The following is a 13,197-nucleotide window of genomic DNA, read 5'->3' as shown; positions in this document are numbered from 1 at the left end:
AGACTATCGGATAGGCGTGAAAGGTCACGGCTTTGCTGCTCTTAGCAAGAAGCACAGCGTGGCGGTTTGAACCCACGCCGATCGCGTAGGAGGGTCAAGCCTAAACGACCAAGCCATATTCCAGGACCCATAGACTTGCTTCTTCAAAGTCAAACAATTTGTTCGTTGTACAACACATAGGCTTTCTAAACGATTATAACACACAAGCAGCGTTGTATTCATTTACAGCACCTATGCCTTATATGCGGGGTAAGACGGTAGTCCACGCCCACCCCACGAATGTAGTGTCAATCCCTCGCCAAAATCAATAACATGCAGACACGCCAAATCATACAACAATCAATCGCAGTTGAAGAGCAGCAGCCAGCTTACCCATTTAAACTCAAGCGAAGTCTTACATGCTGGGCATCAGAGAAGCGCGTTCACCAGAAGAAGCGCTCCAACCGCAAACCGCCTGATGCCCGCGAAGAAAAACAACCACGGAAAATACAAGGAAACGTAGCGGCGGTGATGGGAAATGCCAACTCCAGTGCCGGATGGTGTAAGCACAGCTTCTATGGCAGTAACAGCAGAGCAACCCGCCGAACCCTTAGTTTACATGGTAGTACGACCGTTGCACTGGCACCCCCGTCCATCATAGTGTCATGCTGAAACGCTTGTTACATTCTCTCTGCTGAAGGGAGTTTGGCTGTCACAGCGGGATTTCGACGATGCAGGGAGCGCATACACCATCGACCTTGTTTCGCTCTTTATTGGATTGTTTTAGGTCCTCTCATTGGATACGCAATTCCAAAAAGCAGACAAATGGGTCGGCGTGGCATCGTAAACCTTAACGTTTTTTAGCATCATCGTCAAAGCCGGCGTGGGGGTCGCTTTGCCAGCTCCACACTACTGAATCCAGTTTTGCGGAGAATGATAGCAATTTGGCAGCAATCGACGCCAGCAACGAGCAGTATAATCCATTGGAATCTCAATGCTTGAAGCCGAGAGTATAAAGAACATGCATTTTGACAGCGTTGCACACGTCGTGGAGCCTTCCGATTTATATCATGTCGTTGGGGGATGCAATAGTTTACGCCAGTCCTTTTGCTTTAGCCATGTACCTCATTAAATAGAATGCTGATAGCGACTCACGAGCTGTGACAGCTAGCAGCGCGACTGAACCATTAGTTCTTGACACCGATGGAAGCATATCACTAGCAGCTGTATTGTAAGTGGGTTCGACCAAGGAGCAGAAATAGTAGCAATCGAAAGGAATAATTCTACAAGATCGACAAGCGGGTGGTGCTACGATTTCAGATGAAGCAGGACATGTGAAACAGATCCGGAGAATTAAATCGCTTTTGAATATGTTGAAGAATACGGGTGGAAAAGATGTGGAAATCGGCAGAGACGTGTCACTTGACGATGTTAGTGCTGCATGCAGGACCAAGTTTGGCCGGAGACTGATAATGAATAATCATATGAAGCCTGGGGGCAGATATCACTTACGGATTTACAAGCCTTGATGCGCTTCATCGTGGATAGCTATCAATTTTCGAGTCAATTGCGCCAGTGAATTGTCTCAACGTCTCCAATGCGTAGTTGCAACAGAAGACTTAGCTGTCTTGCAAATAGATTTGGACGAGCTATCAAAAAATCGTATTAAAATTATGGAAGCTGAACGACCTCGTTATGACTCGAATCAGATAATAAACACTGATCGCTACTACATTTCAGTGCAGCTTCTTGCGGCGCTGTGCCTTAAGGGCCTCTACGGTCGATGAACTATTTGCGGGAGCAGTGGAGTTCCTGCATCGTGTCGTCCTAAAATGAAGGAGCAACATCGCGGGCAGTACCGGCCAGTGATTTTGGTCGGACATGGGAGGATTGCAGTGTTGTGGTTTGACAGTGCGGTAGTAAAATTGATCTCAAATGCTGACAAGCCGTCTGAGACCGAGCTTACACGAAGTCTCGGAAATCAGCTGCAGCCGTTTAATGCTCAATCGTGTGTATCCCATTACAATGCAATCGCGCAAGGTGTCGCTCATCTGGATCAATTGCGAGGGCGAGTTTTGTCAGCAGACGGTCAAACAGTTAAGAAATGATATAGTAAATTGGAATGGAGTTCGGCCCGTGTGAATGCATACATGTCAAGACGACTGATTTTGATATGACCAATTATCGCGGTTTTTCGTTGTTCAACTTGCAAGGGAGCTAACGCAAGGTAAATGGATGGAGACGCCTAGCGACAACACGATGGTCTACTCACACAGGGCCGAGGAGACAATTATAACGCCAATCGAAGGGGCACCTATATGGCAATGTGGCTTGTCAGGACTTCCCGTAGTGAGCAGCCCACAACAACTTGTGATGCGCTGCGTTCGAAGCAGCTTTTTGACAAAAGGCAGCGGCACCGGCACTGCGTAGTATGAAGGTGGGGAGACCGATATCCCACCGTTGTAACAAACCATTGCACGCTACATTGCGTAAGTCTCTGTTAGATTGTGCATACAGCTGCTTTCGAGGCTTACTCTTATCAGCAGCCAGTACAGACTTGTTAAAAAATATGCCACAAGTTTTAATTACCCCAGGGTATTTTCTCAAGAGGAGGGAACTGAATCAAAGCCCGTTGTTCCAGCGAAAACTGAAGGCCGAACGAGATGCAAGAACACATGCATACATGTACATGAAAGCCATGATACCGCTGTTTAGTTGAGCAATGTAATTTACAATCAAATGCTTTCATGTCTACTTTCGTTAAGTATATATACAGGAGCATTTCTTGGTGTCCAGTTCACAGCAAGCTTTACAACGCCATGCCGTTGCCAAAGGCCGCAAAACTGTTTAGCCAGATGATATTATGTCGGGGGCAGATCTCGCTTGTGAATGCAGCAACCCAGGCGGCCTTCATGAATGAAAGCTCATTTGTGATGTAGATTTGTTGCGGTAGGCTCAAAGCACAAGTTATTCCCAAATATAATGCTAACGCTGGAAAACTGAAATATTATCGAAAGCTCAATGCGTGTCACACCTTCTGCGTAGGGAAGCATTCTCTTCCGTTTCCAGTATTCTGCAATACTGGAAACGGAAGAAAATGCTTCCCTAAAATCCCGTTACAGCGATCGACCAAATCCCGTTGTATCTTCATTCAACTCTCACTCGAAATGGTTTTAAAAGTTCAATTTGGATCAATACGTTACCTAATCCAGCGCCAATGCCCATGGACATATCCACAGCTCAAATAGCTTTAATTATCTTTACTGCATCAATCATCGCAGGAACACAGCAGAGCAGTAGCTCACCAACATTCAAATTATGCAAACTTGGCGGATTGACAATTTCCTGTCTCGACACGTATTTAAACATTGCACGCACGAGTTCACAGGCCTCCTTGGACTCTATTGCTCTGGACGTGAGCGTGGGTTTCGACATCTTCTTCTTTGCTTGGCTTATCTTTTTCGCTGGCTTCTTCTCGGGGTTGACCTTCGTCTTTTCCGCACGACAGGCAACCATCATCTTCTTTGCAGCTGCAATATATTCTGCAATCTTGTCCTGCGTTGAAGGGCGCGACAGAAGATGCCGCGCCGGAGTAGAAGTCGTCGCCCTCACCGTCTTCATATGTGTGGTCTGCACGTCCGCATACGCGTGTTCCCCCTCCTCCCTGGTGTTCACAATACCTCTGTCGCCAAAATAGGCGTCAGTCTCACGCTCCCTGTACAAATAAGCCTTATGCTACGCTACCGTGAGGTGCCGGGCCTCCCCACGTTTGCATCCGAGCCGCGCAAAAATGCTTCCGACTCGCTGCGTGTTTCGCGAGAAGCAACCATCTTCTACCTCTCGGCTTTGTGCCAGCTAAAATCGAAACGAATGAGTGGCCGGAGGCTGGTCACAGCTGCGACAAATATGTGAACAGTTCTTGTGAAGAGTGCAGGGTCTTTGTGCTAGAATTTTGCCTAACCCTGTGCATTTCACATTCTTTAACCAGTCGTATAATACAGTGTTGGCAATAACGACGTTGCAACAGGTGAAGCAACGTGATTTACTTTTTACCACCCGTGGTAACGTTTTTACGCGTTTTTACACGTTTTTACGGATCTCGAACACAAGACAGAATCCTTCATCAGTTTATTTTGTGTTAGCGCGTCATGACGTCCCACGACAAGGAGCTGGCGCGTCTCCGGACGTGTAGTGGCAAGCTCATTTTGCTGGCTGGAATCTTGGGTGACGCCGCTGTAGCTCTGGCTCAGTGGCAATTCATGGCAAGGTGAATACGAATCACAGCAGCCGCTCAACCAAAACGAGACGATGTGCACCAACATCACGTTCGGACTGCCGTTCGACGCCGACAAGTACGAGGACGCTCTGCGCGTGAGCTTACTTAAGACGTACCCTGACTGCTGGAGGCCGTACGGAGATCGGTGTGAAGGGCCTCAATCTTAGTAGCAGCCACCGCACTCGTGTGGCCATCGCTTGTGCGGTGTATCAGGACGTCGGCATTTATCTGCTGGAAGCCGTTCTGTCTGCAGTGGACAGCCATGTGGGCACCAACATCTTCAAGGCGTGCTTAAAGGAGTCGCTGAAGGGCAAGCTGGTGCTGCTAGTGGCGCACTCGCTGAGCTTCGTGAGCCATTGCGACCAGGTCGCTGTGATTGCTGACGAAACAATCATCGAGCAAAGATCGTTCAAGAAGCTGATGATGGTGTCGAATAGTGAGAATGAAGAAGACAAGGAGGACATGACGTCAGCAGGGTGTTTAGAGAATAACTTGGCGCTTTCGAGTGATGAGCGATGAATTCCAATGATTCAAATGCTACATATACTTGGTAGCCAACGTTGGCAGCTTGTATTGAAAAAACTTATAAGAGCGCTCTTTACAACTTGGCACAGTTTACCTATATCTACGAGAGAGGAAGCTTTAGCGTCCGGTCAGCTTTTACGGCGATGCTGCTACAGCAGGCAGCTCCACCCAGCTTGAAAACAGCGTTTCTAGCGTAACCTGTTAACCTCTCAAACCCGTCAAGAGCTTTCCCTGCGGATACGATGGAATACTTCATCTGGAAGCTCTTGGCTTCGGTTAGCTACAGGAACTGGCTCCAGCTCTGGGTCGTAAACATACCATTCATCGTCACCGACGTTATTCACAATATTTTCTCCATCGTCTTCTAGATCGACGATGGCGTCCAACCAGAAGTCCACTGCTTCAACAGTCTCCATGTAGTCGACATCAGTAACGTCAGCCAGAGTGGACAGCGAGGTTACAGGATCGGAAACTCCGTGCATCTGCTGTTTTGGTCTCTCTGCAGGGTTAACAGGCTTCTTCTGTCTTCTACACTCGCCGATATTACTTTCCCGACGATTGCGCTCGCGGACCTCATTTCGAATGATGCCGATGAGTCGAGCTTTATCAAACTTTAGCTTATTTCGCCGTGGTGTCTGTATCAATCCCAGCTCGCTAAAGCAGCGCTCGCATGTCGCAGTGTTCACTGCGACTGACAGAATCACTTTCGCTAGCTGAGGAAGTTTACTGCCCTTGACGTACCACGAATCTGTAACGTGGACCCAATAATCAATTACCCCATTCGGTTGAAGGACACCGGCCTGGTCAGTGAAGTCAGTGTGCTTTTTCGGGGTAAATTTGCCACGCAACCACTTGTCGACATCACCTACGAGTCCGTTGCTGTTGAGATCAACATAGCGGCGATAGTAATAGTCAGCAGCAGCGGAGACGCCGTCTACTGACATTAAAATGACAGTATTGTCGTGAGCTTGGATTAAGGCACGCGTATGGGTCACGTAGAGCGGGTGCAATGCGAAAGCGAGAAGCATCAGCGGTTGCTCACAGTTCGCCCATCGCTTCTCCACCACTGGGACTAGATGAGAAGCGTATGCACTGGCAACAAAGGCAGCATGTATTTTTCCAAAGCACCGCACGACGTCCCGCCATTGTGTTGTCATCTTTTTGTAGTCGATAGGATGCTTCCTACAGCGGCCCGGATGACACGCTCAGCATCGATTAAGTTTCTCCAGAACAGCGGGTCGCGAAATACATGTAGCGTTGTAGGGAATTCAACATCATATCGATATCCGTGGGCCAGATCTTCTTACGCCGATCTAACGCGAAGCAGGCTTGCAGAGCATGCCTGCATGCTATTCCAGCGGGTCTCACACAGCATAATAAAAGCCAAGGTTTCCCCATACATTACATAAACGCGCTCGTTCGCACGCACGAGCCACTTTGCCGATGAACTGTTTAAACTTGCCATCGCAGAAGCTGCCTGCTTCGTTACTGTCTTAAACATTGTCTTCAAAACGGCTTTAACCAAGTTGTTCACGTCATGAGCGAAGCACCGTAAAAACACAATATTTGGCCATCTTAAGGCCAGTATTCGTCTGGCCCTTGCGCATTGACCCGCATCGTCAGTAACGACGGCACCAATAATCCATCCTAGTACCAACGCTCTCATAAGTGATCCCTCCATCTGCTTGGCTATGGCAATGTCATGGTGAGCTGAGTCGACGGGTAGTAACTCAAACTGGACAACAATGCCAAACATGCAAAGTTGGCATGTAAGAAGGTGACGTCGAGCGACATTCTGGTATACGTCAGAAAGGTAATTCATCCGCCCGCCAGTATCCTCTTGCTTCTCTCACAGGCTCTCATTTGACGCAGTTTCTGCGCTTTCTGCATTAATTTTAAGAATACGACCACCGAGCTCTTTTCTTGTAGGTAGTTCATAGCGCGGCTGCATCCGTGCAAACAGCCTCTTGGTTGAATCGCGCTCGATGAAATAGTCTGGTAGCGGGCACTCAGCTTGAAACCCTAGAAGATCACGCTCAAACCTATGTTGCTCGTCCATAGACATATGAAATCACTCATCCGTTTTTGCCGTTTTGCTGCGGTGCTACTCGAAGATCCAATTGACGAGATGGACCGCACAGACGAAATTACAGGTAGGGTCGTAGCAACAGCCTCCGGTCGGTGGTATGGACAGCGCTTTAGATGACTACGATAAGCGTCGGCACGATCACGAATTTACTCCGGTGCTGCCACGTTGCCGGCGCTGTTGCCATGCGCGGCTTGGCACTTTTTGCAGACCCACCAGTTGTGCTTGTCGGATACGCTTCCATCCTTCTGGACAATGGGCACTTGGCTCTTGAAGAAATGACTACGTTCTTCGGAAGCTGGGGCAGGCATCGGCCAGAAACGGAAGGTAAGACGGGCTCAAAGTTATTGTATGAACGACCAGAAAGCTAGAGACTGTGATCCTGCGGCGAATAGCAAGCCACACTCTACGCTGCAAAGTTCCCTTAGATCAAAATAGGATCTTTTCTTATCTGCAGGAGGACACACACTACCACGAACAACCGAAATGGCTTACGAAACAACGCGTAATAAGTCCGTAAAAACGTTCTGACGGGGGTTATATCTTTACCGACTTCTTACCAACGTTTCAACGCGTATGAACGCTTTCAACGAAATTTCGCTTCTACGTCGGTTGCCAACACTGCAGTCTACGCTCCCTGTTCAAATAAGCCTTATGCTAGGCTCCCTGTTCAAATAAGCCTTATGCTAGGCTACCGTGAGGTGCCGGGCCTCCCCACGTTTGCATCCGAGCCGCGCAAAAGTGCTTCCGACTCGCTGCGTGTTTCGCGAGAAGCAACCATCTTCTACCTCTCGGCTTTGTGCCAGCTAAAATCGAAACGAATGAGTGGCGGCTGGTCACAGCTGCGACAAATATGTGAACAGTTCTTGTGAAGAGTGCAGGGTCTTTGTGCTAGAATTTTGCCTAACCCTGTGCATTTCACATTCTTTAACCAGTCGTATAATACGACTCGTATTTACATAATGTGTGGGAAAATGTCATTTTGCAGTTTTTCAGCACATGTCACAGTACAACGTGTAAGTTTGGAGGGGGAACCCTAACTGGGTCGGTCTTTTTCTCTTACTTTAAAAAAACATTGGGATTGATAGCTAGATTTACTATAATTCTTTGCCGATGTAGTGTAATATGCTAATCAACTACTTGTGAACATGGTTCAGATGCACTGCATCAGCCTTTAAATTACTAAAACTGTAAGTTACTACACTTGTTTTAGTTACGCTAAAACACTTTTACAAATTCATTATTTTCTCGGCGTACTGAGTCACGATGATTCCTGCTTTCGTCCTGCGTGTATTTTCGTCCCTAGGGTTAAAACGAGAAATTACAGTAAGTGGCACCCGACGCAACGAAGGGGGTTATGTGTGTAAGCTCTTTCACTGCGTCATTTATCTATTAGTCATTTATGTTTACTTCGCTCTGTCAAATTATTGGAGATATCTTAAAAAAGGAGGTACTTTATTGGGTGGGCTTTCGACACTGCAGCTTGTGCGTAGATGATAAGACGTTGATCGGGTAAGACTAGCACAGCATCAACCGCAGGGAAAGGCATCAACAGAGGAAAATACATCATCAATTTATTCTCAATTCTAGATAACGCTTGGATAAACATTGATTTTGCATCAAATGGACCCAATCGCGACAAGGTGTTGCTGCTGCCATTGATCGGCTCGAACGGTCTTACTGTTAGCGCCCTAGAAGCGAGGCTTGGAGCAGGACTCTCTCGCGTCTCCTTCTTACGCCACGAGAGCAAATCTTCTGTTGGGATCTTTAACAAATAGTAAAGTTTGTCAGATTTAAAAAAAATTAAGCTCGAGCTAGTAATTGCCTCCACAACCAAGGATGAATATGCCAAACGAAACTCGTCGGGTTCGTTCTCCACGCGTTATAAATGTAGTGTAATGTGCTTTTCATGCAGTTCCTGTCATCAACGTGGCGATCCATGTGCTCCAAACCATCGACAGTTTTTAGAGCAGCATTCTCGACATGTCGAACCAGCTTACCCAAATCTTCACTGGAAAACACTATTTTAGAAATACCCCCCGCAAGATTGAATATATGTAGCCACTCGTTGTGGTCCTTCAAACTTAATGCATCGTCCACGCCCTGGCACTCCGTTTTTTGGGCTACGAATTAAAGTATAGTGTAAAACGTATAAGTTTATCGTGTATCCTTTTGATGTGTTTTCAAATCTTTGAAATGAACTTCTTTTGTTTTTTCGAAACCGTTGCAGGCCAGGATTATTTACATGGAAGCGCACATGCTATTAATCATGTCCTCGTCCATGATTAAAATTAAATACATTACCGCTCTCCTATTTCCGAAATGAATATATCGAAAGCATTCATTTTATTTTGTGCCGCCTCCAGATAAGATGCCCCAGGACGCGGTTACCGCTAATGCAACCGGCACTCGCGGACGCGCCGACGAACGTCGGCTCCTGCCCCGATACCGAGGCTCGGACCTTTCCAATACGCAGTGGGGAGGCCAAGTGGCGCCACCTGAACTCCTGGTTGGAGGCGGCGATAGCCCTTTGAATGGTGGAGAGAGCAGTGACTGCGAAATGGATGAATCGGGAGGTCATGCGAGTGCTGGAGAGGCGGAGAAATATGTAGGGGCTGGACGTCCGTCGGAAACAGATGGAACGGATGATGATGACGCTGCAATTACGTCTGTGGACCCGCTGGTGAAAGTATCACGGCAGTTGGGAAGCTTGGGCAAGAATATTTTGGAGGACTACTGGGCAACGGGACGCTGCAAGTAATACCAGTCAAATATATCATGTCCAGAGCACAACGCAACAAGAGGCTCAAGAAGAAGAAGAAGGGTGAAGACGAGTCCCAGTTGGTGCCCGACGGCTACGACCCGTACCAGCGGACGTATATTTGCACTCATGGATGGAAGAAAAGGAAGTCCCGCAGCGAAGGAAGTCGTCCTAGACAGCATATCCGTCTTACGAATTGCCCGTTTCGTTTCGTGGTACAGTGGAATCTCGCTCGTGGAGAATTACAGGTCAAGAATAGTTTTTTTTGGCACAATCACCAAGTTTTTCCTGCAGCCTTCGCTACGTATCCTGCTTCTCGTGTGGTGATGAATCCGCTCGTTGGTGCTCGGGTCGAGGGAAGGCTGGCTGTTAGTGCAAAAGGGTCCAGATTTTCTGATTACTAGCTGGAGCATGACGAGAATGTCATCCAGTGCGACGTGGACAATCTGGTGCGCCACCATGCGTCTGTTTCAAGTGCAGACGATAATGACGCTACCGCACGGAAGATTGCGGTTTTCGCGGCAGCTAGCCCAGAAAACGTGTCGTCTGTTGTGGAGACGACCTGTGGTGAGACGGGGGTTATTTCGTTAGCTTCGGATCATATGCGTCGTATGTACACCCACTTCAGCGAGATTCCGCTAGTCGATTGCAGCCACAAGACGAATCGGTACGTCCTTTTTAAACGTCCAGGATAACAAGGGTTCTAACCAGGATTCTCCAATTTTTTTAGATACAGCTACCAGCTCCTCGCATTCATGGCAATGAACGAATTCGGCGAGGGTGCAGTCATTTAGCACTCGCTGATAGAGGCACACTGAGATTGGCACATGGAAAGGGCGATTGATCACTTCAAGCGCTCTCATCCTACACTAATTCAGTGTCTACGGGTCATTGTCGTTGATAAGGACCTGAACGAGATTCGCGTGTTGGAATCAAACTTTCCAGACGCCGGAATCTCTCATTTGTCACTTTCACGTGATCAAGTACCTGAAGGAAATGAGGTCGAAGCCAGAATTCGGGAAAGTTTCAGCTGAAGATGCAGGTCAGATCGACGGAGCCATTCACAAGATGGTATACACTGCCTGTAAAGGTTTTACGAGACTGCGCATGCATCTCTCAAGGGAATCTGTGAGCGATTGAGTCTTACTGGATTTTACGAATACTTCAAGAAGAATGGGATACGTGCCAAGATAGTTGGGTCTAATATTTACGAGCAAAGATGCCACACTTTAAGAATCATACCAATAATCGTTTAGAGAGTTTCTTTGGAAAGTTGAAATAAGACGTGGATGAATCTACGAGCATGGCGATGTGCGTGAAAGCGTTGGTCGTCCAGAATCGCCGAGTGACTAATGAATACCAGTATCAGCTGTCTTGAATTGGACGTTTTGTGAGCAATTCTTATGATGAAGAGATGGCGACTGTAACGGGGTTACATGGTGTGGAACACACAGGGGTACGAAGTACCCGGAGAGTAAAAAAACTCTCAGTACATAAGTTAGAGAGTTAACAAGGTCTCTCAGTACGTTGGCTGAAAGCCACACGTTATGCATTTGATTAGGTTTAACTATGCTAGATAGTTAAAGAGATACATTTACCCCTAGGCGGCTTGGCTGCAATAATAGTAAATAAATGACTTCTGGTTTTGACGCATAAAAGCTAAGGTATTAACTTTGAGCCCTGGTCTTGGGCTGTAAGTGTCCTTCGGATAAGGAACTTAGTATTAGTGACTCTTTGAGTCGAGCGTCTTCCTCTGACGCTTAAGCTACGCAGCCCGCTGCACTTGGTAGCACTTGGTAGTCCATTCCCGCTCCTGAGTCGGTTGACTATATCCTCTGCGAGGATGGAACACCCCGTGTTCGCGAATTTGCCCCCGGCGCAGCAGGACGCGCTTACTAAGCTTATGTCCTTGCTTGGAGGCCCGGGCGTGGCTCATCTTGCATCGCAAGGTCCAGAGGCGGTCACTGCCAGGCTGGAATCGTTCTCCCGCTACGAGAACGCGCTCTTGGAGCATGTCCAAGAGAAGATGAGCGCCGCAACGGCGGCGGCGTCGATGACGCGTGAAGAGTCTATGAGACTGAAACCGCTCATGGTGAGCGTAAAAACCTTCGAGGGGAAGGATGGAGAGAATCTCCTTGTCTGGACCCGTGAGGTCGAGATGGCCATGGGATCGGCCCTGCTCCAGTCTGAGCATCAGCGCGTGGCGCTGGCTATCTCCAGGCTTGGAGGTCGCGCTCGCGAATGGGCACTAACGTGCGGCACGTCTGTTGACGCTGCATTTCCCACTTGGGATCAGCTGAAACAACAGCTTTCGCGCGTGTTCGCGCCGCCTAATCAGGCGTACCGTATCCGGTCGAAGTTCCTTGCTACCCGCCAGGGTAAGAAGGAGTTATTGGACTATGTCCAAGAGTTGAGAACTCTTATCGCCGGAATGGCGGCGGACCCTCTTCCAGAACTGGTCAGCGTGACCGTCTTCATGGAGGGACTTCGTGTGAGCGCAGCTCGAACGGAAGTGTTCCGTGTACACCCTAACTCTTTCAAAGAGGCGGTGGATGTGGCATTGAATGCCGAGCACAACTTCAGGTCGGCTCGATCTGGTTGGAGCGCTAGTAGCGCAAGCTCTTCGAGCGGTCCAGAGCCGATGGACCTCAGCTATGCTGAAGATGAAGAAGTGGAGCTTCTTGCTGCGGAGCAGCGTGCCGGCATCCGCCGATGCTTTGTGTGCAATAGCACTAAGCACTTGAGGGCATATTGCGCAAGAAGCGCGTGGCTCCGGCGAGCCAACCCTCCGGGTCATCGCCGGGAAACGGCAACTCCCAGTAGGCGCGGGGCGGCCTACTGGGGAAGAACTGAGTTCTGTTGTGCCTCGAGGAGGTAGAGGGCAACGGGGCTCAGCCCGAAGAGAGCTGAGCTCTCTTACGAGAAGAGTGTGTGCAAGCCGGGCTTGCTGGTCGTTCAAGCGAACGTGAAGGGCTTTGCAAAGCCATGGAGAGTCTTGATTGACTCGGGAGCCTCGGGCAACTACGCCCGTCGCTCCACCCTAGAAGGAAGTCGGCTGTATGCTGAGGCACTGGAAGTGCCAACGAGAGATACGATCTCTGTCCGTCTCGCGACGGGGACACTGGTAACTGTGTCGAAGGTCTATGTCGACCTTGGAGTGAAGTTTGAGAACTTCGATAGCGTGAAGCGCTGTTTGGTCTTAGACCTGGATGCGAGGTATGACCTCATCCTTGGCATGGCATGGCTGGAACGCCATGAGCCATGGATCGACTGGAAGTCAAAAACGCTGGGTGCGTCGCACCCTGCTCCTAGTGGAGCTTTGGTGAGTCATGAACCCACCTCTACTAGGAAGCAGAAGCGCTTTTGGCGCGAGCACGAGGCCGAGGCGGCCGTGGTGCTGGACATTGGTATGTCCGAAATTGTTAGTAACGAGGTTGCTGTTTTCCCTCAGGGCGTACGTGGTGCGGCACGTTATCCGCTGAGCGGTGCAGGTCAGGTCAATGACCAACTGCTGGGTCCTGGTGAGGACGAGCGCGGAGTGGCGCGTAATCCACTGAGTGGTACGAATCT

General features: G+C 48.9%; 3 protein-coding genes across 3 annotated transcripts; 1 reads left to right on the top strand and 2 right to left on the bottom strand.

Annotated features, from left to right (window-relative positions):
• Positions 1-2,964: 2,964 nt before the first annotated feature.
• PITG_05021 (uncharacterized protein) lies at positions 2,965-3,809 on the bottom strand (the record flags this gene model as incomplete). Its single annotated transcript, XM_002905655.1, has 3 exons — positions 2,965-2,970; positions 3,358-3,694; positions 3,724-3,809. 3 exons carry the CDS (start codon positions 3,807-3,809, stop codon positions 2,965-2,967), a joined length of 429 nt encoding a protein of 142 aa, XP_002905701.1.
• Positions 3,810-4,287: 478 nt separating this feature from the next.
• On the top strand, positions 4,288-4,774 carry PITG_05020 (uncharacterized protein; the record flags this gene model as incomplete). The annotated part of the gene is made up of 2 exons (XM_002905654.1): positions 4,288-4,350; positions 4,409-4,774. The coding sequence occupies 2 exons, from the start codon at positions 4,288-4,290 to the stop codon at positions 4,772-4,774; spliced, it is 429 nt and encodes a 142-aa protein (XP_002905700.1).
• A 282-nt stretch (positions 4,775-5,056) lies between these two features.
• PITG_05019 (uncharacterized protein) lies at positions 5,057-5,833 on the bottom strand (the record flags this gene model as incomplete). The annotated part of the gene is made up of 3 exons (XM_002905653.1): positions 5,057-5,060; positions 5,099-5,659; positions 5,823-5,833. 3 exons carry the CDS (start codon positions 5,831-5,833, stop codon positions 5,057-5,059), a joined length of 576 nt encoding a protein of 191 aa, XP_002905699.1.
• Positions 5,834-13,197: the final 7,364 nt, after the last annotated feature.

This window comes from Phytophthora infestans, genomic scaffold (assembly GCF_000142945.1).
Source record: "Phytophthora infestans T30-4 supercont1.6 genomic scaffold, whole genome shotgun sequence".
Taxonomy (NCBI): domain Eukaryota; phylum Oomycota; class Peronosporomycetes; order Peronosporales; family Peronosporaceae; genus Phytophthora; species Phytophthora infestans.
The sequence above is the reverse complement of the archived record's forward strand: the minus strand, read 5'-3'. Positions and strand labels throughout refer to the sequence as shown.